Raw genomic sequence first — 26174 nt, 5'->3', positions numbered from 1 at the left:
TTATGAGAAAATACTCTGTTAACTTTCACTGCTATGCTGATGATACCCAACTGTATGTATCAATGAAGCCAGGTGAGACAAATCAGCTATCTAAACTTGAGGCCTGTCTAAAGGACATTAGGGCCTGGATGGACCAAAATTTTCTTCTTCTTAACTCAGACAAGACTGAGGTCATTGTACTGGGCCCACGACACCTTAGAGAAACCTATGCTAGCCTAACTGCCCTAGATGGCATTACTCTGGCACAAAGCACAACTGTTAGAAACCTTGGGGTTCTATTTGATCAGGATTTATCCTTCAACTCTCACATAAAACAAACTTCAAAAACTGCCTTCTTTCATCTCCGTAACATTGCTAAAATCAGATCTATCCTGTCTCAGAGCGACGCCGAAAAGCTAGTCCATGCTTTTGTTACCTCTCGACTGGATTATTGTAATTCTCTTTTAGCAGGCTGCCCGAGCAAGTCGCTTAAGACACTTCAGCTGTTTCAAAATGCTGCAGCACGTGTACTGACTAAAACTAGGAGAAGAGATCACATTACTCCTGTGTTAGCCTCTCTGCATTGGCTTCCCATAAAATATAGAATAGAATTCAAGATTCTTCTTCTCACTTATAAAGCCCTAAATGGACAGGCACCAGTCTATCTCAAGGAGCTTGTAGTGCCATACAATCCCCCCAGAACACTACGCTCTCAAAATGCTGGACTACTCGTTGTTCCATTTGTCTTTAGAAGTAGTATAGGAGGAAGAGCTTTCAGTTATCAGGCCCCACTTTTCTGGAACCATCTACCAACCATGGTTCGGGGGGCAGACACCCTCTCTACCTTTAAGGTTAGGCTCAAAACATTCCTCTTTGGTAAAGCTTTTAGTTAGGAACCAGCTCATAGCTCATAGTTAAGATGCAATAGGCATAGACTGCCGGGGGGGGGGGGGTCTGGCATGCTCGGTTGGAGAGAGGTTGGAGAGGGCGTTAAGAGAGAGGTCATTTAGGCTAGAGAGGGACCGGAGAGGGTCCCATTCCTCTCTCAAACACTCCCTCTATGTCTGCTTCTTCCCTTGTGTGTTTGCTCCTGTACTCCTTCTGGCTTTTGTCTTGCAGGTCCGTGGGATCCTTAGTGTGGAGTTACAGAGTCTCAGCGGCTCTGTCTCCACCCTTTCCTCTGCACACACCCAACACAGCATAACGTGGATGGCTGTTCATCATAGGAATGGATCCACACAAGGTTCCTGCTGCTTAACAGAAGGTTCTTTCGCCATGATGAATTCATGTTGGGTGTGGGATACATATGTATGTGTATATACGTATATATGCATATGTGTGTATCCATAAAATGAAGAGTCCGTCCTTAAGACTGCTCTACTGTAAAGTGTCTTGAGATACCATTGGTTATGATTTGGCGCTATACAAATAAAGATTGATTGATTGATTGATTGATTGATTGATTGATAACTGTTGTTGCTGCGCATTTGTGTAATTATGTCTCTCGTGTTTAATCTGGAGGAGTTTGTGAAAGCGCCCAGTGTAGAGGTGGTTCACAAATGTACGAGAGAGCATTTAATTATGCTGGCTGATTATTATAGAGTGGCTGTTTCTAAGCAGGGTAGGAAGAGTATGGTTAAATCCGAACTGCTTGAGGAACTTGTAGAGAGAGGAGTTTTACCTGCTTCATCACTCCCAGCAGAGGGTCCTCATTTGTCCTCTAGTGAGGACTCGGTACGGTTAAAAGAGTTGGAAGTGGAACTCCAACGATTATCGCTGGAGAAAGTGAAAGTTGAGCAGGAGGCCCAAATTCGTCTGCGTGAGCTGGAGTTGGCGGTGCTGCAGCAGCAGCAGCCACAAAGGGAACGTTCGTTTGATGTAAGAATATTCGTCTTGTTCCACAATTTAATGAGAAAGATGTGGACAAATATTTTACTCTTTTTGAGAGGGTGGCAATGTCTCTCAGATGGCCCAGGGAAGCGTGGACGGTGTTGTTGCAGTGTTCACTAGTTGGAAAAGCGCAGGAGGCTTATGCGTCATTGTCGGCTATGATAGCCTTGATTTTGATAAAGTTAAGCTGCATGCATATGAGCTGGTCCCTGAAGCTTATCGTCAGAAGTTTAGACGACTAAAAAACAATATAATCAGTCCTACGTAGATTTCGTCAGAGAAAAAGGAGTGCTGTTTGATAGATGGTGTTCATCCCAAAATGTCACTGATTTTGACCAGCTAAAGCAGCTAATATTAATGGAGGATTTAAAAAACTGTCTCCCAGATAAAGTCACCACATACTTAAATGAAAATAAAGTTACTGACGTGGTTAAGGCTGCTGTGTTGGCGGAGGAATATGTGTTGACGCACAAGTCTGTATTCTCAGAGCGCCCTTTTTCATTTTATAAATCTGACCGAGGTATTAATAATGGCAAAGACGTGAGTAAAAATGTGAGTGGACAGATGGAACCTGTCCTTAGCTCGGTGTCTAGTGCAGACGTTAAATCTGATGCACCCGAGGCCAGGACAAAAGATGGTACTGTTTTTATTGTAAAAAGAAAGGATGTCATTTCGGGTTGTCCTGTGCTAAAAAAGAAAAATACCAACCAGTGGCTCTGATTAAAACTGAGTATGAGGTTGGTAAGTCACTTCCGTGTGAAAAAACTCTAAATACGCAGACTTCAAACCGTTTGTCATGGACGGGTTTGTGTCGCTGTCCGGTGAGTGTAAAACTCCGGTAAAAATCCTGCGGGATACTGCAGCCTCGCAGTCTTTATTTTGGAGGGTGTGTTGCCTTTAGATAAAAGTACTGCTGTTGGTATTGAGGTGCCTGTACGTGGTTTCAGTATGCAGGATATTGGTGTTCCCTTACATAAGATCATGCTTCAGTCAGACTTATGGTCTGGATACGCTGTGGTGGGCGTGCGTCCGGATTTCCCATACAGGGAGTCTCTGTTATTATGGGGAACGATTTAGCGGGAGGCAGAGTGTTGGTTACACCTGAGGTTACACCTGTTCCTGTTAGGTCCAAAGGTCCTGATGAGCTGGCACGGAATTATCCGCGCGTTTTCACATCTTGTGCCGTTACACGGGCAGCTGCGAAACGTGAGCGGGCGCAGGATAAAGAGGACATTGAGGGAGAGTTTTATGCATGACTTTAAAACTGACAAGGTTTGTGACGCAGAGCCTATATTACCTACACGGAGCACTGGGGAGTGTGAAAGTGGTGACCCTAACGTGAGTAAGCTGTCGCTGTCCAGGCCGCAGTTGATCAGCGATCAAAAAGCAGACGAAGTTTGGCACGTCTGTTTGAAGTCGTTGTGTCTGATGACTTGAGGGAATCAATGTCTACAGGCTACTTTTTGAATGAGGGGATGTTGATGCGTAAATGGACACCGCTTGGTGTCTCTCCAGCTGAAGAGTGGAGCGTGATTACGCAGATTGTGGTTCCAACTCCCTATCGGACTGAAATATTGAAAATGGCCCATGACAATCTGCTCGCTGGCCATCTGGGCGTTAAAAAACATATGATCGCATTTTGCGCCACTTCTTTTGGCCCGGGTTGAAAAGTGACGTCGTACGTCATTGTAGGGTCTGTCATTGGTGCCAAGTCTCTGGTAAACCTAATCAGATCATTCCTCCCGCCCCCCTGTATCCAATCCCAGCTGTGGGTGAGCCATTTGAACGTGTTCTGGTTGACTGTGTGGGTCCGCTACCTCGAACTAAGTCTGGGAATAAATTCCTAGTTACTGTTATGTGCGCGGCCACACGGTTTCCGGAGGTTTTCCCTGTGCAAAATCACCACTCCAGTTGTTGTGAAAGCATTGGTTAAGTTTTTTTCCTTGTTCGGGTTACCGCGGGTGGTACAGTCTGACCAGGGCTCGAATTTTATGTCAAAAATATTCGCCCAGGTCCTAAAGCAACTTAATATCCAGCACTACCACTCAAGCGCATTTCACCCCGAAAGTCAAGGGGCGTTAGAACGTTTCCACCAGACGCTTAAAACAATGCTTCGCACTTACTGTCTGGAGTTTGAGAATGACTGGGATGAGGGGGTGCATTTGCAAATGTTTGCCATACGGGAGGTGGTCCAGGAGTCCCTGGGTTTTAGTCCAGCAGAGCTGGTTTTTGCACACAATGTTCGGGGCCCCTTAAAACTGCTGAAAGAAAAGTGGGTGAGGGCGGAAAGACCAACCTGTTGGATTATGTCTGTCGGTTTAGACATAGACTGCGCCGTGCATGTGAGATAGCCAGGGAAAATCTCAAGGTTGCACAGGCACGTATGAAGTCTTTGTTTGACAGACGGGCTAAAATGCGAGGATTTTAAACCGGGTGAAAAAGTATTGGTGTTACTACAATCCCTGGCTCTAGTTTACAGGCACGATATGCTGGTCCGTACCTTATTAAAAACAAAGTAGATGAAAGGGACTATTTAATTATCACGCCAGACCGTTGCCGTTCGACGCGGCTGTGCCATGTTAATATGTTTGAAACCGTATTTGAGCATGGCGAGCCAGTTGTGTCTGCGGTCGGTGAGGGTGTGGAACGTGCGGAGCTGTCCGTTACCGGTGGGCTGAAAGTGCTGAAGCGCGTGTGAGCTTGGTGACAGGTGGACAGGAGGCATCTGTTTCAGCACCTCCGGAGGAGGATGGTTTGTCTGTGGCGCTGACTGAGGGACGGTTTGCTAACTCAGGTCGTGTTGCAGAATTTGCCAATGTTGCTTTCCCATCTATCTGAGTCGGAGCATCGTGGTCTGGTTGAATTAATTAAATCATATGATTCACTGTTTGGGGATGTTCCCTCTAAGACGCACGTGCTCTACCACGATATCGATGTGGGTGATGCTAAGCCCATTAAACAGCATCCTTACCGAGTCAATCCTGAAAAACGCTCTCGTCTAAAAAAACAGGTTGACTACATGGTACTACACGGCATAGCCCGAGAATAGTAGTAGTGCGTGGAGTTCTCCGTGCCTATTGACAGTAAAAGCCAATGGTGAAGACCGTTTTTGCACTGATTTTAGGAAGGTGAATGGGGTGACTAGGCCGGATTGTTATCCGTTGCTGAGGATGGAGGATTGCGTGGATCACGTGGGCGCAGCAGAGTACGTCAGTAAGCTTGATTTGTTGAAAGGCTACTGGCAGGTCTGCCTGACAGAACGCGCCAAGGAGATATCTGCATTTGTCACACCCGACGATTTCCTTCAGTACAATGTAATGGCTTTTGGCAGTGTGCAACGCACCCTCTACTTTCCAAAGGCTTATGAATGTCGTTTTATCTGGCTTGCTTTTTTGTGAAGCCTACCTAGATGATGTTGTTGTTTTGCTCGTCATCCTGGGGGGAGCATTTGGAGCCTCTGGGTAGAGTCTTCCAGCGGCTACGGGAGTCCAACCTAACTGTGAACCTCTCTAAATGTGAGTTTGGCAAAGCAACTGTCACTTACTTGGGGAAACAAGTGGGTGGAGGTCAGGTGCGACCAGTTCAGGCTAAAGTCGAAGCCATTTCAGCAATCCCACCGCCTGTGAATCGTACGGAGCTCCGTCGCTACTTGGCCATGATCGGTTATTACCGTGGTTTTTGTAAAAACTTTTCTGTAGTGGCGGCTCCTTTAACTGACCTTCTCAGCCCAAAAGTTGAATTTTGTTGGACTCAGGCATGTCAATTTGCTTTTGACCAGACTAAGACACTGCTTGTCAACGCACCCGTACTTGCGGCTCCTTCTTTTGAAAGACCCTTTAAGGTTGCTGTGGACGCCTGTGATTCGGGCGTGGGGGCCGTACTCCTGCAAGATGACGGTGAAGGTGTCGAGCATCCCGTGTCGTTTTTTTCGAAAAACTGAATCGACACGAGCGGTGGTATTCCACCATTGAGAAAGAAGCGCTGGCTTTAATCATGGCCTTAGAACATTTCGAGGTGTATGTCGGTTGTTCTAGTGTGCCTGTGGTCATTTACACCAACCACAATCCGCTGGTTTTTCTTGATAGGATGCGTAACAAGAACCGCAGGCTGATGAATTGGTCTTTACGATTACAACAGTTTATCTTGTGATCACGCACATTCGTGGGTGTGATAATGTCATCGCCGACACCCTATCACGTTTATAGGCTCTAACGCTATGGCTCTGAATGAGTTGAATGTGGCCTTTGTGTGTGGAGACCACAGTTCATACTTATTCAGTGTCACTGGGTGGGGGTGTTAGGTATTTGCAAGTTTCTTTGTGTTATATTAAACATTTATATGACTTTAAGACATTGTTCTTTTTATTTCTTGGTTATAAGGTAGTTTTTGTTGTGATTAAATTACCTCTTCTTTATTTTTTATACTGTTTTCCAATTTGAGGATTTTTTGTTTCAGGCGCTTGAAAAGCCTACGGCTCCGCCTATAAATAGGCTGGGCCTGGAATGCACGCTCTCTCTTGCTCATTCACCTGCAGACGCGGAGCTGGGCGGAGGTCTGTTCCTGCTCCTCCACCTGCGCTTCTCTTTTGGGGTTTAGGTATGTTTTGTTTGTTTCTGATGGGACCGGCTGTCCTGTTTTCGTTTTCAGTTGATTTTCAGGAGTAGATTGGGTTTTTTTCTTTCTTAGTTTGGATGTGGTACTGGCTTTCTACGGCCCTGTATAGGGTTGGCCCAGTACGCAGCGTTTTCTTCTTTTTGGCCGGCCCACCAGGTTAACTTTTGTTAAATCAGAATCAGAATCAGAATCTTTTATTGACCAGGTACAGTTTAGAACAATACGAGGAATTTGACTAGTAGTTGCAGTGAAAGGAGACACATCAACACACACCGGAGCAGCCATTTGCGGCGCCCACATATTTAGGTGAAAGGGATCAATAACAGGAGGAGAGGAGGGTTGAGGGGAAAAAAACTGCCAGTTTGAAACTGATTTCCCTAAACAGAGAAAGCAGTGTGAAACCAGGAAAAAAAACCGCCTCTGCAAACATAATGTAAGCATGACACAGTCAAACAACTCGAGACAAGGCATGTAGGAAGGGTTGGGTGGGAGGTTGGCTGGGGGAGGGGGTCAGGTGGGAAGAACAACAGGAGTCCAGCTGTTTGGGGACATGGGCGTGCTGCCAGTCGGCGCTGCAACCACGCCTCCATGCAGCTGCGGATGGGAGGTGGGGAAAGATGGCCGACGAGGCATTTGAAGTTGAAGACCTGTAGCTGCGTTACTGACAACCAGATGACGTGTGGAAAAGTTCAGCATCAACAGTTCCAGGAGGAATGTAGGGAAGGAGCGGGGGGAGGGAGTGGGGGTAAGAGCCGCCGTCTGCAGAAACTTCCTGGTGATAAGAGTTGAGACAACCTTGGCTTAGCCTTGGCTAGCTGGGGAGCCGAAAGGGAGATAAGCAATGTGATTTGATACAGGCTATGTTAATTTTCCAATAGCCTTCTGTCCTGGGTCTCTCTGCTGTAATCCAATGAGTGGCCTAGTGTTCCACTTCCAAGCTTGCTTTTGATATCGATCAACACATGAGTCTGAGTGTTCAGAGCCCTGCTCCAACTTCTTCTTCTTGTTATCCATAACGCGTAGACGATCCAAAGCAGCTACATCCTTCAGAAATCACTGGCAGCTTTTTCCAAAACAGTCACCAGCGTAGTACGGACTTTTCGATAGATTAGGAAAGCCACCAGCTCCGATCAGCAGCATGCCTACTATCATTATTCCAATCATGTAGATGTCCTCCACGTCTTCCACGGAAAGGATGGACAGACACACAACTCGCCACTTGTTCCAAGGGTCAAGTGTGTATCCAGCCGCAAACGTCCCGCTTGGGACATGCGGGGTCACCACCCCTGGTTCTTTGCGTCGAAAAAAATCTGATCGATAGCACTGAAAGACCAACTAATTAATTCCATTTTCCGGTTTTGGATGAGTTGCAGAGAGAGGCTCTTGTTAGTTTCACAAGACCTGACAAAGCAGCAGCTAGGAGAGAGATAAGACGGAAGGGAGGGAGAAACAGAGAGTGCGACTGACCTCGTCGAGAGAAGCAAGAAGAAAAAGCTAAAGTTAATTAGATCAAGGATATGGGATGGTTTGGGGTTTTTTTTTGTGTCCTTTATTTGTGTTTAACATTATTCTGTTCTTTAGGTTCCTGAGCTTTCTTCTTTTTTTTTCAGGAGAAGTAAAATAATAGTTAATAGTCACGAATAAAAGTTATAAAATCCTAATTGTTTTCCCGTGTCCTTCCTAATGTGTTTATTCCCTTTTCGGGGTGTAACAGCTACTACATAACATTTATTATTATTATTATATTATTAATAATAATAATAATAATAATAATAATAATAATAATAATTTTAATCAATTTTTTTTAAATACATTTTCAACCAACAACAAAATTACACACCAACGCCACCTTGTGGCGACCATCTTTTTGGCAGCTGTAAGTACCGCCAAAAGGACTCTTTGTTTTTCCCAGTTCCAAGCCGAGAAAAGTCATTCAGAAGAAAAACCAGGGGAGAGCAGGAACCAGGCACGATAAGAGAAGAGACAGATTACCAGCCACCATCTCCCAAAACCGAGCAACCCCTGGGCACTCCCAAACCATGTGGAGTAGGTCCCCACAACGCCATCATGGCACAAAGTGCAGGTCGGATCCGGCTTACACTTCATGGAAAATAGTCTCCGTGGAGTCAAGTACGTCCTATGTAAAAAGTTCAGATGTATCTGTTGGTGATCTGGATTTTCGAGGAACAGAGTACAGTGTCCCACACAGTGTGCCAATCAAAGTCCACAGGAAAATTAGAAATATCTGACCTCAATCTCTGCTCTAAGAGCAATGGTACATAAATCTGTCCCAAAAAGTGAGAGTACATTTTAGAAATGACACCTTTTAATCCACATGTACCATCTACAAACTTTAACAAGGGATGTGGCTGTAAAGGGAACTGCCAAGGTACTCTGTACATTTTCATGGCGGTTCTTAATTGTAAATAAAAGAAAAAAGATGATCACTGTAAATTAAACTGGATGCAGAGGTCCTCAAATGAATGAAGGCCCCTGCCACTAAACATATCTCCAAGGGAACATATTCCTTTTTCATACCAATGTTTACATTGAGATTGCCTAACAGGACATTTGTTAATAAGAATGTCAGTTATTAAAATAGGGGAGTAAGGATTCCATTTAATTGTGTGACCACATGTTTTGTCAGCGGAACGCCAGACTGCAATGCAATGAGATAGAATCGGCCCAAACCGGACATGGCATTTACTAGGTGGAGTGTTTGCAAATAATACCTCAGTCAAACCCAATGGACGCGCTGTTGATTCATCTAAAGATCGGAAAGATTGAAGCCTCTACTTTCATAAAAAAAATTAAAAAAAAATGTTTCTGGCTTGTTTTGTTCTTTTGTAATCAGCCGTTGAATAGAGCAAGTTTTACACAAATCTTCAGTTTCAGAGCAAAAAGCTGAGAAAACAGGCTTTTTCTAAAATAAACCCTGTCAGTGACTTTAAAGCTATTTTTTTTTTGCTTTAGTGACAACTCTAACATCTGAACATTGTTTCCTTATATAAAACATAAAAAAACACAGAGACCAGGCTTTTATGATGGCAAAATTATTATTATTTTGCTATCTATGTCAGAGTTGAATAGATTTTCTTACTGTATTTTCTCTCTCGTCAGTCTGCACACACGCAACTTCCACGTTTGCGACTTAATATGCACTTGACCCTTGGAATAAGTGGCGAGTTGTGTGTCTGTCCATCCTTTCCGTGGAAGACGTCGAGGACATCTACATGATTGGAATAATGATAGTAGGCATGCTGCTGATCGGAGCTGGTGGTTTCCTAATCTATCGAAAAGTCCGTACTACGCTGGTGACTGTTTTGGAAAAGCTTCCAGTGATTTCTGAAGGATGTAGCAGGGCTCTGAACACTCAGACTCATGTGTTGATCGATATCAAAAGCAAGCAAGAGCTGCTTATGGATCGTCTACGCGTTATGGATAATAACTGGGAGAAGTTGGAGGCCCGGCTTGGAAGTAGTGGTTAGGCCACTCATTGGATTACAGCAGAGAGACCCAGGACAGAAGGCTATTAAAAATGGACATAGCCTGTATCAAAAACACATTGCTTATCTCCCTTTCGGCTCCCCAGCGAGCCAAGGCTAAAGCCAAGGTTGTCTCATCTCTTATCAGCCCTACCCCCACTCCCTCCCCCGCTCCTTACCTACATTCCCACCTGGAACTGTTGATGCTGAACTGTTGCCACGTCATCTGGCTGTTGTCAGTAGCGCAGCTACAGGTCTTCAATTTCAAATGCCTCGTCGGCCATCTTCCCGCCCCCCTCCCATCCGTGCTGCATGGAGGCGTGGCTGCAGCACCCATTGGCAGCACGCCCATGTCCCCAAACGGCTGGAATCCTGTTGTTCTTCCCACCCGACCCCCTCCCCCAGCCCACCTCCCACCCAACCCTTCCCACGTGCCTTGTCTCGAGTTGTTTGACTGCGCCATGCTTACATTTATGTTTGCGGAGGTGGTTTTTTTTCCTGGTTTCACACTGCCTTCTCTGTTTTGGGAAATCAGTTTCAAACTGGCCATTTTTTCCCCTCACCCCTCCTCTCCTCCTGTTGTTGATCCCTTTTTCATCTATGTCTGTGTCTCTTTCGCTGCAACTACCAAGTGAAATCCCTCATATTGTTTTAAACTGTACCTGGCAAATAAAGCATTCTGATTCTGATTCTGTGTCACCTATTATTTTGCTATTTGGCTCACAGACTGGGGGTATTTTGTACCCACCTCCACACCCCTCCGCCTCCCAACACGCAGGAATGACCCATTTGGCCTGGTTTTATCTCACAATCACAACATTATCAATAAGCCACTCAGGTCCACACATGTTCTGTGTTAGTATGCTGCTGGATATGTCACAATATAACTCCGTAGCGCCATAATCTCCCTTTTTCTTCCTGTTTCTTCCTGCTTTGCTGGGTAGCATCAAAGGCAAATCTCTCATCTGAAGGTGCGCTGCTGCCATCCCGTCAGCGCCAGGAGATTTACCTCTACGCATTTCCTGAACTGCTTCTTTAAGTTCAATCTGCGTAATGGGACAATTAAGTTTAATCAAATCGTCTTCCTATAGTTTGGGTAAATGAGCAGCATCTAAAAAGTTTTGGCAATCATGTTCGGTGTGTGCCAACTCTGAACTATATAATTTGGAATAAAAATAAGAAAAAACAGAGTTAACACTTGTTGGTTCAACCAAAACTTGTCCATTGGTATCTTTAACAGAAGAGATATCAGAGAATTGCTTATCAGCCTTAAGCTTGGTCTAGCCCGATTAAAATAATAGCATTGTCCTGTTTTATGTATTAAAATTCTGCACGACGCTTAAGAATATTGTTGATTTGTCTCATCTTTGTTATGAGACGTCTGACAAATTATTTTTTGAGGAAGTTTGACTCAAGATGGCGACCAAAGTTCTGAGGTGCATTGAACGCATCATGAGGACAGAGACTTTCTGGTGAAGATGCAGTCTGTCGGTGGGCTTAATAGTCCACATGTGAGGTGTAAGCCGCTGATTGGATGAAAACCTTTCACTCAAAGCTTTGGATGAACAGCATGTGCGGCTCACCCGTGGCACCATGGGTGCTTACCTCATTGGCAGATTTATTTTTGTTTGATCATTTCACTGAATTGAGGATTATTTTTGCTATATTTGTGTAGGGCTCTTTTTGCAGTGCATTCTTTATCTCACTTTAAAAACCTTTTAGATATTCACTAAGACATGCTACTCAATGAGTGTAGACCACTTTTGATTCTTCTCTCCATCCAATTTCATTCTAGTTATCTCTGTATTGTCCAACTGACCTTTTAATCTAGGCTATAATGCAATCACACTCAGTAGCGGTTAAGATAATGTGGTTAAACTCTCATTAGAATGGGTGCCCACGGCTACAACTGTGGAAACAAAGCAAGGGAGAGTTTCACATTGTCTTCATTTTTTGGACTCTGTGTCTCATTGAAGTCTGCATGGGCCCTCAACATTTCAAGTTCATTTAAAAGACTGTAACTCCGGTAATATTTGTTCTGAGAAATTCCACCGTGCAGTTTCTGACAGCTAAGGAATTGCTCTTTAAAGCCAATATGGTTCATTACGGTAATTTTACTCACATGTGATGGGATCATTAAAAGATGCTGCTTTGTATTGACAACATCGTCACACACGAGGAAAAGAGAAAGAGAGATTAAAAGAGACCAAAATAGCAGTGGATTTAATTGAAAAGGTTATTCATTGAAGTGTATATTTATAATTATTTAATGTTCTGTACGCCTTGAGTTTTTTGTTACAGTTTTAATTTCTAGGAGGCAATATTTCTCATATTGTTTCAATGATTGAGAGATTTTAATAAGGTTTATATGAGATTATTATAATGCATAATAAAGGTGATTTTTTTAAAGTCTTTATTATAAAGAGAGAAATACATTCTACCTTATGGACAATAACAACTTATATATTCATTATCATGTATTTTGCCATTACAAGGTACATTCAAGAAAATGTTGAGTACTTTTTGAGCCCAAGTGTCCTCTTTAAAATACGGTCACCGAAATTTAGGTTATGCATGCTTTAAAGCTTTGGATGCCTTGTTGCTGAAACATGCTAAATAATGTTGCCTTGCTTTGTTTGGCAAATAAGAAAATGCCATTGAGAATAATTACAGCTTTAATCACACAAACAGCATTGCCTTTATTGTAATTTCTCAGAATTTTCAACTGAGAAACACAGAGTTCAGAGTTGCCTTGAAAACAGCATCAGAATCGCAGAGAAGCGCTGGAATGGAGATGAAGAGAAACTGTTATATATATATAACTGCCCACATGCCCCTGTGGGTTATACGCAGTATAATTAGTGTTAAATAGGATAAATATTAAATGTAATTATTAAATTAAATATCAAAATAATTTAAGAATTATAACCCCCCCCCCCCCATCACCAGCCAATCTCCACCAACTGTTTGGCTGGGGGGGGGGAGAAGTCACAGAAAGTGTTTAAAGCATTATTTGGAAGTCATAGGTTTCCACATGTTGTGTTGGATCTTTGTGAGAGTTTTGAGAGGAGTTTTCTTTGATTTAGTGAAAAATAATCATCTTTGACTAAATCAATCGCTTTTGTACTTTTTGACTCCCCGGAGCTTATGAACAAATATTTACTTTGTATGCCATAAAGACACACATCATCTCTGACTCGAACCACATGTCTCTTTCTGTTTATTGACAGAATGGATGGGTGTGGTGTTGCTTGGGTGCCTGGATAGTGTTGGCTTAATTCAAAAGGCCAGAACCAACAGTGGCTTCAGGCTAAAACAGAATAGTTCTATATGGCAATGCTAGTTCTTGTAATAGCAACAACAAAGCAAATGGTGGAAGTATCAGTTATGGAAGGGTGGCTCCCTGACTTACAGTTAAAAGACAGATTATGTGCCATTTGTGAACATTTGTATTCAGAGAAACTTTTCCATTCTCTGGCTAAGGCAGGAAAAGGCCATTCATCCTTTAGTAATGGACTACACATTGTCCATGTTTATATTAAGTAGTATTTGCATTTGAATTACTGGTACCTTGTATTCCAGAAGAATATCTAGAAATATTGTACTAAAAAATTGCACCTTTACTTTGAGTAACATAGAGGACAACAAGGCTACCGTCCAGCCTCACATGTAAGCTATGAAAGTGTGGTCAGCATATTATGCTGCCAATGTTGTTATCATACTAAAAGCATATCATTTATTTCACCACTGTTATTAAACTTTATTTTTTTAATTCAAGAAACTATTTTTGGGACAATATCTCTGTATGCTGCTAGAATGAAGAGCATTGTTAAGATATTGCTGTGTGGTGTAACAGTTAAGAATGTGGGCTTGTAATTGGAGGGTCACTGTTTTAAATCAAAACTGGGTCATCACTGAGTTGAGCAAGTCCCTTAACCCTAACTGTTCGTGTCGCTACGTCGCTTTGGATTAAAGCATCTGATCAATGAAATTGTAATTTTGTAATATCTGCAGCAAAAGTAATTTCTAATACCCAACTCAACTTCTAGTATAAATATACTATATATATATATATATATATATATATATATATATATATATATATATATATATATATATATATAGTATAAGTTGTACTTAGAACAGTTTCAGACTTCTGACATGTTTAAAGACTGAATAAAGCAAATTCAGCCATTTTCTTCTAAACACATTAAATAGGTCACAAATGTAATCCTTAAAACATGTACAAAGCCATTCAACCATTTATAATGTAATTGTGGAGCTAGGCTTTACAAACTGTAATTCACATTTCTGCATTCAGGATTTAATGGGCGGGTCAGAAATCATGGCCTTGTTACATAACGGAGCCCTCATTAGCATAAATCCGACCCTGCTGCTGAAGCGTATAAATACATTCAGCACATTAGCTTGGTTGCTTTCCTAGCTAACCAGTTAATCAGTCAGCCAACCAGTCAGCCAGTCAGCTAACAAATGAACTTGTCAGCTAACCAGTCAACCAACCAGTCAACCAACCAGTCAGCCAGTCAGCTAACAAATGAACTAGTCAGCTAACCAGTCAGCAATAATAACAGTAAACACACACCTTTTATCTGTGATTGACTCCATTTGGCGGTGTTTCATGTACTTCACGTCTCTGTTCTCTCTTTGACTCAATTCACTGGAGAAACAACTCCTGTATCGCTACGCAAAAAGTTAAAACATGGCGGTGTTGAGTGGAAAAGGCAGAGACCGGGGTTGAGGTTTGGGTGGACTAATCACCAGGGATGTATATTGATAAGGATTTAGCGATTCCGATGCTTTATCGACTCCTGCTTATCGATCTTTTTTTTATTAATCTATTATCTTATCGATTCCCAAATAGGCTGAAAAACAAGTAGTACATGAGTACAGAAAAGAATACAACCTGGTTTATTAAAGTAAATATCAGGTTTATTAATATAAATCTGATTAATTCACCGCTGAGAATAAACAATACTCAATAAAATGAGTCCACAAGTCAAGCGGCTATTGGCTTAGGATAATAAATTAACCTCATTTTTATCATTATCACACAACTTTAGTAAGTAAGTAAATGTTATTTATATAACACCTTTCATAGATAGAAATCACAAAGTGCTTTACAGTAAAAAAACAGTGCTTCACAAAACAGAGTAAACAGTTTGTCTGTTTACTTGCACATATTAATGCTTCTTACCATTAAATCCACGCCACAAACAAGAACTAACCACGTGCCATCTCACCAGCCAGAGTGGAGGACCTCGAAGAGTTCATCGACCGATATTACACGATAGTACGTGATGGAAACCGGACCAAAAGCCGCGAGCACGACAGGTAAGTCTGCAAAACGCCGAAAAAATGAATCGTCAACGGATACGTCAGATCTGAAGGCAGAATCTCAGACAGACAGGCTGGGTGTGGTCAATTACTGCACCAAGACTTTCAGGAAATGGTCAGCCTGGAATTTGCCTACCAACAAATTCAGGACTTACAAGAAGTCAATCATTCGGCGATCCATTCGGCTTTATCTGCGGTGACCTCGGAGGTAAAAGAGCTAAATAATGAAAACAAGCTTCTTAAAGAGACAGTCCTGGATATCCAATCTCGCAGTATGCGAGACATGATATTCTCAGGCATCCCAGAAACCCCCAACGACGACCCAGAGGCTCTGCTGAAAAACTTCTTGTTGTCTGCGCTTAAAATCCCGGCAGAAACCATGAAAACCATCACCTGTCCATCGTCTCGGTCCACGCAGAGGTAATCACCCACGCCCTATCATTGCCAAATTTGAACACTTTTAACAGAAAATCCAGGTTAAAAGTAAAGGTTGGGAACTTAAACATACGCAATTCGGCATGAATGATCAATTCCCTCGAGAAATAAATGAACGTCGAAAAACCCTGTATCCTATCTTCAATGAAAACCGACAGAGAGGCCAAAATTCCAAACTGGTCGTAGACATGATTTACATAGATGGCCAACTGTTTAGGGATTCTAACATCACCCCCCGCTCTACTAAGAAAAAAAGCAAAAAAAAAAACAGGTGTTTTATCAGTTAATATTGAAAGGTGTGTGTGTGTGTATTAAAAAAACACAAAAAATTAAATAAAACAATAATAGTTTAAAATGTATGTATATGTATGTATACATACATACATACACACACGTATATATACACATATCCATGATTTTATTTTATTTCTCTTTTAAATTATTTATATATATATGTGTATATATATATATATATATATATATATATATATATATATATATATATATATATATACACATATATATATAAATAAATAAATATATATATATATATATATATATACACATATATATATAAATAATTTAAAAGAGAAATAAAATAAAATCATGGATATGTGTATATATACGTGTGTGTATGTATGTATGTACGCTATATAATATTTGCACAGATCTTGGTAAACACGTATAAGCGCGTACAGTCTCACAGGACACTCTCTATCCCCATGTCAACTCTTTCTTCTCCAACCCCTAACCCTTTTTTTTCTTTCACATCCACTCAACACTCCAACCCCCCCCCCCCACTTCATTTAATTACCCCTTGCTTGTCTTATTCTTTTGGTACCGGTTGTTGTTGTATGTTTGTGCTTTTCACTAACCTTTTCAACCTAGCCCCTTACCCCGTGGTGGTATCGCATGATAAGTATATCTTCTCTTTTTTTCTTGCATCTAAGTCTCTCACGACACAGCTGTGCACAAATGCTCACAGACTCTCTGTTATGCTCACATTCGTATGGACTAAACCCCACTCCTTTCCATGTCTCAGTTTACAGTAACATCTTGGAATGTGCGTGGCATTCGCTCGCAGGCTAAAAAGATTAAGATATTTGATTATGTATCAAGACAAGGCAAGATGGCGCCGCGGATGGCTGCTGTGGTGTGTTGGTGCGCACTTTTTTGTCTTGTTTTTGTCGTAAAATCCGCAACTGGCTGCTCTTATTCAAGAGAAGAGCTCTTGAACGTCAGGGCAACAATCCCCAAAGATTTATTTCCCACTTTCATCGCTTCCTCTGTAGATTTACTGGACATTTTACTCAAAGGTGCGCTCACCTTTTCTCGCGCAGTGAAGCACCGGAGGAGAGGAAAAAGAGCTGGTGCGCTTGTGCCCCTCCGCCAGCGCGGCCGACGCACACCGTTACCGGGAATATTCCTCTCTAACGTGCGCTCACTGTGTAACAAAGTGGACGAACTCCAGCTGCTGTTGGGTAGAAACAGAGACTTCTCCTCATCTTCTGTTCTGTGCTTGACGGAAACGTGGCTGTGTGGAGCGGTACCGGACTCTGCGCTGCAGTTGGCCGGCTTCCAACTTCACAGAGCGGACCGAGACGCGGAGCTCACCGGGAAGAGGAAAGGTGGAGGAATCTGCTTTTATGTGAACAGCAACTGGTGTAACGACGTGACAGTGATCCTCCAGCACTGCTCTCCTCACCTGGAATCCTTGATTATCAACAGCAAACCCTTCTATTCCCCCCGTGAGTTCGCTTCATTCATCCTGGTTGGTGTGTACATCCCACCGTCAGCTGATGTGCGCGAGGCACAGCGCACACTCGCCGACCAGATCCTGTGCATGGAGCGGACCTACCTGGACTCTTTTATCATTGTGCTTGCTCCTTTTTTAACTGCATTAAATCTAAATTTTTAAAGCCTGATGATCTAGCCTGCAAGCGACTGCCAGCACCACTCTTTACTAACACACTAGTCCAACTGTAGGCCTGGGCCGCCTTAGGCCTCTGGGGTAGTCTTGGCCAGGGTGGCTGGGGAGGTTGCCGGGGTGCCTGGTTGCCTCGGCGCCGTTGGTGTGGGATGGCGGTACCGGGCTGGGGGTGCTTCGGTACTCGGGCTTGCCGGTCCGTGGCTGGCGGGGTGGCCCTGCTTGGCGGTAGATGGTGTCCTCTTTCGTCGGGGGGGCCGGGGCCGCCTTCCGGTGGAGGGTATTGTGTCGTGGCGCCGGGTGGGCCTGTGCTGGCCCTGGTGCGGGCACGGGCCTCCCCCCTGCTCGGCTGCTCTCCTTGGCGGCGGGGGGGCGTCGCTCTGGGCTGGCGTGTGGCGGGGGTTGCCCCCTGGGGCACCGGGGGACGGGGTTGGTGCCTGGCTGCGCCCGGGGGTGGGGGGTGCCTCCGTGCTCCGCGGGGCCGTCGCGGTCTGGGGGGTGCCGTGGGGGGGGGTCTCCGGCTTTGCTACTCCGGGGCCCACAGTGCCGCTTGCCCGTCTGCACCATCTACCATCTCGCGTGGCCCGCCATGCGGACGGGCCCGGCTCACACCGGACAGGCCTCCTACATGTACACTTCACCTCACTCCCAGCTGGTCTGGCCCATTCACAAAATGCACCACACACCCATACCCAACCCTTGGGGGGCTGGATGGTGGGACTGGGGGTTGAGGGGGTCGCCACCTGTGTCACTATGTAGTGGTGTGGGGGCGGCACTCCCACCTCTAGTTACCCTACTAATCCCTCCAATTTTAATCACACCTCAACATGCCACCCCCCGGAGGGTGTATCTTCACTTACACCCTCCGGCCTATTACACCACATACACATATATCCACAGAGGCAGGATGGGGAGCACCGCTCCCCTCCATCCCCCTTCTTTTAATTACACCCCATACATTCACTAAACACACACACTCACACAGGGGATAGGGAAGTGCCTCTCCATTGGGGAATGGAGAGGCACCATAACAGGGTGGTGGGTTGGTTCACATATTTGGGCCTCTCCGGTGGGGGCCTGGCCCCTCTGTTGGTGGCTGGGCCACTGCATAGAGTAAAAATACATCAGGATGGTGCGGTCGGGCGTGGCGGTGGGTCTCGGGGGGGCTTTGCTGGGGTCTCTCCTTGCGGAGTCTTTCCGGGCGGTGTCGGCCTGGTGGGGCGCGGGGGCGCTTCCTCCCCTTGGGTGTGGCTTGGTGCTTGTTTCGTCTCCTGGTGGCCTTGGGGGCGGGCCCCGCGGTGTGCGGACCCGGGACGGCCTGCCTCGCCAGTTTGGGGGGTGGGTGTGCTGGGGGTGTGCTGGTGTCCTCGCCGGGGTTGCTCGGCGCCTCGGAGCGATGCTGTTTACTGGGGGGCGGCGCTAGCTGTTCCGGTGGTGGAGGTTGCTGTCGGCCGCCTGGTGGGTCCGGGGCATCTTTGGCTGGGGGCTGCTGTTCCGCACTTGATGTGTACCGTTGGGGTGCCTCCGTCCCCGCGGTGGGGATCGCCGGTTGCTCGCGGGCCGGTGGGGGGCGCTGCTCCGTGGCTGGCGCTGCCCGGGGGGCGGCGGGCCCTGGGCTGCTGGCCTTGGGCTGTCCGGGGCTGTGCGGTCCTGCTGGGCTGTGGCCGGGTCCAGGGCGGGGGTGGGGGGTGCGTCCCGGGGGGCTTGGCCCGGGGGCTTGCCCTTGGGGGGTCCTGGTCCCGGGGGGTGCTCCTGGGGCCCGGGGTGCTTGGCTGGCTGGCCGGGCCGGTCCTGGCGGGGATGGGGTGGGGGGTCTGGGGGTTGGGGGTTGGATTGGTGGCGTGGTGCGCTGGGTCCTTGGCTCCTTGGGGCTTTCTCGGGTGTGTATGGGGGGGCGATGGTTGCCTCTTGGCTTGGGATCTTGGGGGCGTTCGGGGGGCTGCTTGGCCGTGGGGTGGTCGCCGGGGGCCCCTAGATTGCCCGCTCTTGCTGCTGGCCTGACTGCTTCTTCGGGCCCGGGGGCGGCTCGTGGGTTTTGCAGTGGCCGTTCTTGGAAATACATTTGTCATGGATGCACTGGCCTTGGGCTGTGGGATAACACTCATACTGGCCTCTCTCCTGCTTGGCCGCCCCTTGCTTTGGTGTGGCGGGCCGCGTCTCATCACGCGGGTGCTCGGCTCCTTGGGGCTTTCTCGGATGTGTGTGTGGATGGCGGTGGCTGCTTCTCGACCTGGAATCTCGGGGGCATCTGGGGGGCTGCTCTGCCATGGGGGGGTGGCCTGGGGCTCCTTGGCCCCCACTCTTTCTGCTGATCTGGCTGCATCTGCAGGCCCGGGGCGGCTCCTGGATTTTCAGTAACGGTTTTAGCACATACACTGGTCTACGATGCACTGGCACGCCTTGGGATGTGGGATGAAACTCGTACTGGGCTCAACCATAGACACGTTGTTCCCAAATACCTGTTTTATGGAATTTCCACTCACTTCTTCCTCTGTTCACAGCCACCACCATTATTCCTAAGCCGCACACTGGTCACCAAACTGGCTTGATAACACAACAATAAGCACAATATACACAACCACAATTTCACATCGCATCACTTGAAACCTATCGACAACTCCCCACCCATTCCATTTCCTATCTTGTATCCCTCTTCCCTGTTAACTTCCCCACCCCCCTCCACCCCCTCACCTTGGTGTAACACTGCCCTCTCTTTTTTACATCCTCCCTTTAATAAAGTATTTCTTACCCTTCCCTAGGGAGGGCTGGTGATGGTCACAATTATGCAATGAAATAAATAAATGTATTTAATTGCAATAACAAAATATGCATTGCTGTTAAAAGATTGCACTTCTTGTAGTGTTAACCTTCAACAGCATGTGCAAACAAAGAGAAGAAAAAAAAAAAAAAAATCATTGTGCTTGGTGACTTTAATAAAGGGGACCTCTCACACCAGCTCCCCAAATATAGACAATTAATTAAATGTCCGACCAGAGAGGAGAAGGAGGGGAACCAGACAAGGTTGCCCACTCTCACCTTTGCTCTTTGCAATATTCGTTGAACCTCTCGCAGCAGCTGTACGTCAGAATACTGTTATTAAAGGAATCCACTCATCTATCTCAGAACACCAAATGAATCTTTATGAGGATTATATTTTACTCTATTTGGAAGAACCCCAATAATAACTAATAAACAGCTTCTCTAAACTATCAGAGTATTCCATTAATTGGTCACAATCATCAATCCTTCCATTAACAAAAAATTCATGGAACCCGGCAAGCCAAAACCCACAATACCCCTCCCCCACAAATACAATTAAATATCTAGGCTTACGTATGTCACCAAACCTAAATGAATGAATTAAACTGAATCTAGATCCGCTGTTGGATAAAGTCACAGAAGATCTGCGGAGATGGAACAATCTCCCCATCTCACTCCTTGGCAGAATAGCCTCAGTTAAAATGAAAATCTTACATAAAATAAACTATCTGTTCTCTATGATCCCACTGAAACCACCAATGCAATGGTTCAAAAGATTAGATTCTGCATTTACAAAATTCTATGCTAGGAATAAAAACCCAAAATAAGCCTTTCAACCCTTCAAATAAAATAAAAGTGAGGGTGGTTTAGAAGCCCCTAATTTCATTCATTATTACTTAGCAAACCAAATATTACTTTTAACAGAATGGCTAAAACCAAAAGAATACCACAACACTTGGCTAGGCTGCATACATATTAAACGCTGATCTCCCTTTTATCACTGCGACCCTCAAATGTCATAACTGTTTTAAAAACCTGATTGCCTCCACCCTGACTGCATGGTGGAAAGCCCTGGACATTACGGATGTTCAATTAAAAACTAGCATGCTGTCTCCAATCTGGCACAACCCCAACTTTAGAAACAGAAAAATACCGCTCTATCTAAAAACATGGGAAGAGAGTGGAATTCTTCATCTCCAAAACCTCTTCGAAAATGATAACCTCAGGACATATAACAATCTTAGTAATTTTCTTCAGTACTTACAAGTAACAGAGACAATCAAGAAAAATACACCAATAGATTTAATCACCTTGCAATCTCCAGAACTAGCTATATATATGAAAAAAATCCCAACAAAATAAAAAAAAACTCTCAAAAATATACAGAGCACTCGAACACTAACTCTAATTACTTACCAATCGCTAAATGGGAAACTGAACTCTCAATCACCATGAACCAGAATTTTTTTTGTAATACTTTTAAGATGACTAAAAACACAAATCTTCAGCTAATTCAATACACGGTCCTCCACAGATTCCACATTACCCAACAGAAAATGCATAAAATGGGCTTCTCCCCAACAGACATCTGCTCTCAGTGCACCCATGGAACAGCTGATTCATATTTACATTCTGTATGGCTTTGTTCCCCAGTTCAACAGTTTTGGTTTCTAATTACTGAAAAACTCTATCTCCAAATCTGTCTGATAGGAGACCTGACGATGCTTGATCTTCCAGCAAACCAATCGCAATCCATCCTTGCGGCACTCGCCATAGCAAAAAAAACATTAGTGAATAAAAAAATCCTTAAACATAAACCAATAGCAAAATCTCCTCATAGAATTTATTTCCATGGAAAAGATGTAAAATAACCTGCTTTGAGGAGCGTTGGACTTCTTTTCTAATTGCATTAAAACTTGATTTTTCGTTTTTAGCCTGATGATCTAGCCTGCAAGTGACTGCCAGCACCACTCGGGGTGTTTTTGGTGCCTCTGCGCGGGTGTGAGTCCTTTTCGGGTGCTCTCCTGCCCCTTCCGTGCACATCTGCGTGGCCCTTGGGGCTGGGGGCCTGCGTGTTTCTCTGCCATTCTTTCCTCTTGCTCTCTGTCCCCCTGTCTCGTCTTGTGCCTGGCTGGGGGTGCTTCGGTTCCCCTGCCTATCAGTCCGTGGCTGGCGGGGTGGCCCTGCTTGGGTGGTTGGTGGCGTCCTCTCTCTTCGGGAGGGCTGGGGCCGCCTCCTTGTGCAGGGCGCTGTATTGTGGTGCCGTGCGGGCCTGTGCTGGCCCTGGTGTGGGCGCTGGCCTCTCTCCTGCTTGGCCGCCCCTTGCTTTGGTGTGGCGGGCCGCGTCTCATCACGCGGGTGCTCGGCTCCTTGGGGCTTTCTCGGATGTGTGTGTGGATGGCGGTGGCTGCTTCTCGACCTGGAATCTCAGGGGCATCTGGGGGGCTGCTCTGCCGTGGGGGGGTGGCCTGGGGCTCCTTGGCCCCCACTCTTTCTGCTGATCTGGCTGCATCTGCAGGCCCGGGGCGGCTCCTGGATTTTCAGTAGCGGTTTTAGCACATACACTGGTCTACGATGCACTGGCACGCCTTGGGATGTGGGATGAAACTCGTACTGGGCTTAACCTTAGACACGTTGATCCCAAATACCTGTTTTAGGTATTACCACTCACTCCTTCCCTCTGTCCACAGCCACCACCATTATACCTAAGCTTCACACTTGTCACCAGACTGGCTTGATTACAGAACATAATAAGCACAATATGTTCTACCACAACTTCACATCTCACTCTCACTGTAAAATAATCTATTCTTATCCACCCTTTCTATTTCCTGCCTTGAGTCTCTCCCCCGATGGCTCAAACAAGTAGGGTTGGGTCCGTCCAATGGCGCTGCTAGCGCTAGCTACCATTACAGTACACGGAGGCGACGCCCTTGCTGCGCGTGGGCATGGTTCCAGCGCCTCTAACTGACACGCCCCCAGCGTCTCAAAGCAGTGGTTTTTCCATGATTGTTAGACCTAATTTTACATACTTAACGATTCTTTTCATCTTTCAAATTTGTCTCAGTGGTCAATGACATTTATTTCAGCTTTACTCAGACTTTAAGAAGTTTGATGCATATACATCTGACATAAACCATCCCCACGTCACCTGTGTGTGCATATAAAAATAGGATAGGATAATAATAGTATAATAATAATAGTATAATAATAATAATAATAATAATAATAATAATAATAATAAGACAAGTCCTCATTATCATAACTCACCGTCCCCCTGCAGGAAGACCAGGCCCAGCACCATGCAGAGTGGGTGAAGATTGAACTCCTGAGGTGAGGCGTCCCAGGCAAAGCCCCCTCTGTATTGGCCCAACCACACGCCAGTCAGCACCACCGATGCCAAGCCCAGCACCTGAGACACCCCCACCAGGCAGGCAAACATGGTTCTTCCATTACGAGGGGAAGATTCATCCATTATCTGAGACAGAGAAACAACAGAAACTCAAATGGAGCCTCAGGCTCGAGTATTTGCTGAACAGAATGAACAGGAATCGAATTAGGAATCTCAGCAGACAGAGGCTCAGTACCATGTGACACACAGTCAGCTGGGTTCATCTCTTTTGTTGCTGGAACTAAATTAGGGCTGTAGAGATAATGATTTGAGAACAAATCATTGATAAATTCCAAGTGAACAAATACATTTAAAAAATAAATATGGCTAATTAATAATACTTAGCTAAATATTTGTCAAATCCAACAATTTTCCTCAGGATTTGTAATTTCTTGCTTTGTATTAAATGTTCATTCCCACTTGATCCTGTGTTGTAGAACATCTCTGGGGTCCCCAGACTAGCACTATAGTCCCTCACACTCACAGGACTAAAACATGAAGACAGACACAAATTCTCCTCCACGAACCATAGACACTTTTTAGACAGTGGAAGAAAACCAAAGTACCCACAGACAAACCACATGTATGGGGAGAACATGCATACTCAATGAAACCACTTGAATATAACTGTTCAACATTATGTATGTTGTAGATACAACTCAATAGTGATGTTGTTGGAATCAGAATATACTTTAATAAAGTGGTTCGAAGTAGAAATACTAACAAAAGATGCATATATATGATTAATTTTTTTTAAAATTTTTAATTAAAAGCAAAAATCATGATTATATTATCCCAATATTAAGGATTAAATACAAGTGCAAATATGCAAACAACTATAACACAAAAATACATCCACAAATAAATAAGTATAGTCCGTCATCTACAAACTACACTGTACAATCTAAGAAAGCTGTTGGAACAAATTTAAAATCAGTTAGTTTCTGTTTAGATTTTTCATATAATTTATTTTTTTTCTAATCAACATGTTTGTTTTTATGTTCATGTAAACCAATCAGATGGCTGACAATAAATGTAAACTGTGTATGTTACACAACATTCAAAGGCCAATACACAGATAATAATCATGTTATTAAAGTACGGTAAGAAAAAAGCTATACTTATACGTGCGCGCGCACACACACACACGCACACACACACACCTACACACACACACACACACACACCTACACCTACACACACACCTACACACACGCAGAATAAAATGAGCGCAGACACTCACCTGCCAGCTGAGTTCACACACACGCAGTTTCTGGTCAGCATGAACAACAGTGAACACTCTTCTTCTGTGGTGGTGAAGTGAACAAACACGTCCCGACTCTCAGATCCGCCTCCCGCCTCCTGCTCCTCCCACTGCGCGTGCGTAAATTAGGTGTAGGCTCAAACAGGTGACCATGAGGTGGCATAATTGACGTATTAATAACTTTTCTGTTAATTCTGGTGTTTTATAAATAGTCTCTAAATCTGCCTTTATGTCATGACACGTCACCACATCACTAAGAGACGCTGGCACTGATGACTAATGGCTTCGCGTAAAGGTTGGTTGCTGTGGTAACGCTGAAGAAAAAAAATGGGATGGCGAAGGGTAGAGAGGAAGAAGATAATGGTGACGCAGGGATTGTTATTGAATCCACTGCTTATATTAGGGAGACTTCATCCACAAATCCATCCATTGTATCCAGTTTGGATCAGTGATTGTCAAACATGGGGTACGTGTGCTGCTATGTCTACACAAGCACATTTTAAAGGGTCTGTGGAAGGAAACGTGTGAAATATTTTACAATAAATGGCACATTTTCTTAAATACACTGGCACACAGAGCTTCAGTTGGGCTAGATCTGGCCAGAGCAGGATCCGGCACCGCCCAGATTTTGACCGGCACTTATTTGATGGGATCCATCGCCTCATAAAAATAAAATTAAAAAAATTCCAACCCCTTTTTCACATTTAGGTGTTTATTTAAATTTTGATGTATTATATTTGGACAGCTGTGTCTTTTTTTTTTAGTTGAAATCATTGGAAATGTCATTGTAAACACAAAATTGAATATAGGCACAGCGCAAATAAGAGGAAGAGAGAGGAAAGTCAAGCCACGCCGCCACGCTACGAAGGTGACAGCGCAAAAATAGTTTCTCTGTCAGCGCGGAAGACGGTAAAATATGGCTAAAAAAAAAAGCCAATGAGTGAAGCTAAGCCTGCGGTAAAGGTTGTTTCTGTGGAAATCACGGAATAAAGCAGCAACAGTAACAGTTAGCTTAGCAACTAGCAACACCTGTCCTGCACCTATTCGGTGGACATGAGGAGGACCTTGACTGTT

General features: G+C 44.7%; 1 protein-coding gene across 2 annotated transcripts in view; it reads right to left on the bottom strand.

Annotated features, from left to right (window-relative positions):
- Positions 1–25230, bottom strand: part of cyb561 (cytochrome b561) — a 47682-nt gene extending 22452 nt beyond the window's left edge. For both annotated transcript variants that reach the window (XM_028455768.1, XM_028455769.1), the window contains exons 1-2: positions 25080–25230; positions 23716–23923 (exon numbers count right to left, since the gene is read on the bottom strand). In XM_028455768.1, coding sequence (XP_028311569.1) covers positions 23716–23920 — 205 coding nt within the window. In that variant the 5' untranslated portion in view covers positions 23921–23923; positions 25080–25230. The remainder of the gene's footprint in view (positions 1–23715; positions 23924–25079) is intronic.
- Positions 25231–26174: the final 944 nt, after the last annotated feature.

This window comes from Gouania willdenowi, chromosome 8 (assembly GCF_900634775.1).
Source record: "Gouania willdenowi chromosome 8, fGouWil2.1, whole genome shotgun sequence".
NCBI classification, from domain to species: domain Eukaryota; kingdom Metazoa; phylum Chordata; class Actinopteri; order Blenniiformes; family Gobiesocidae; genus Gouania; species Gouania willdenowi.
Note: the sequence above shows the minus strand (reverse complement) of the source record. Positions and strands in the feature narration are given on the sequence as shown.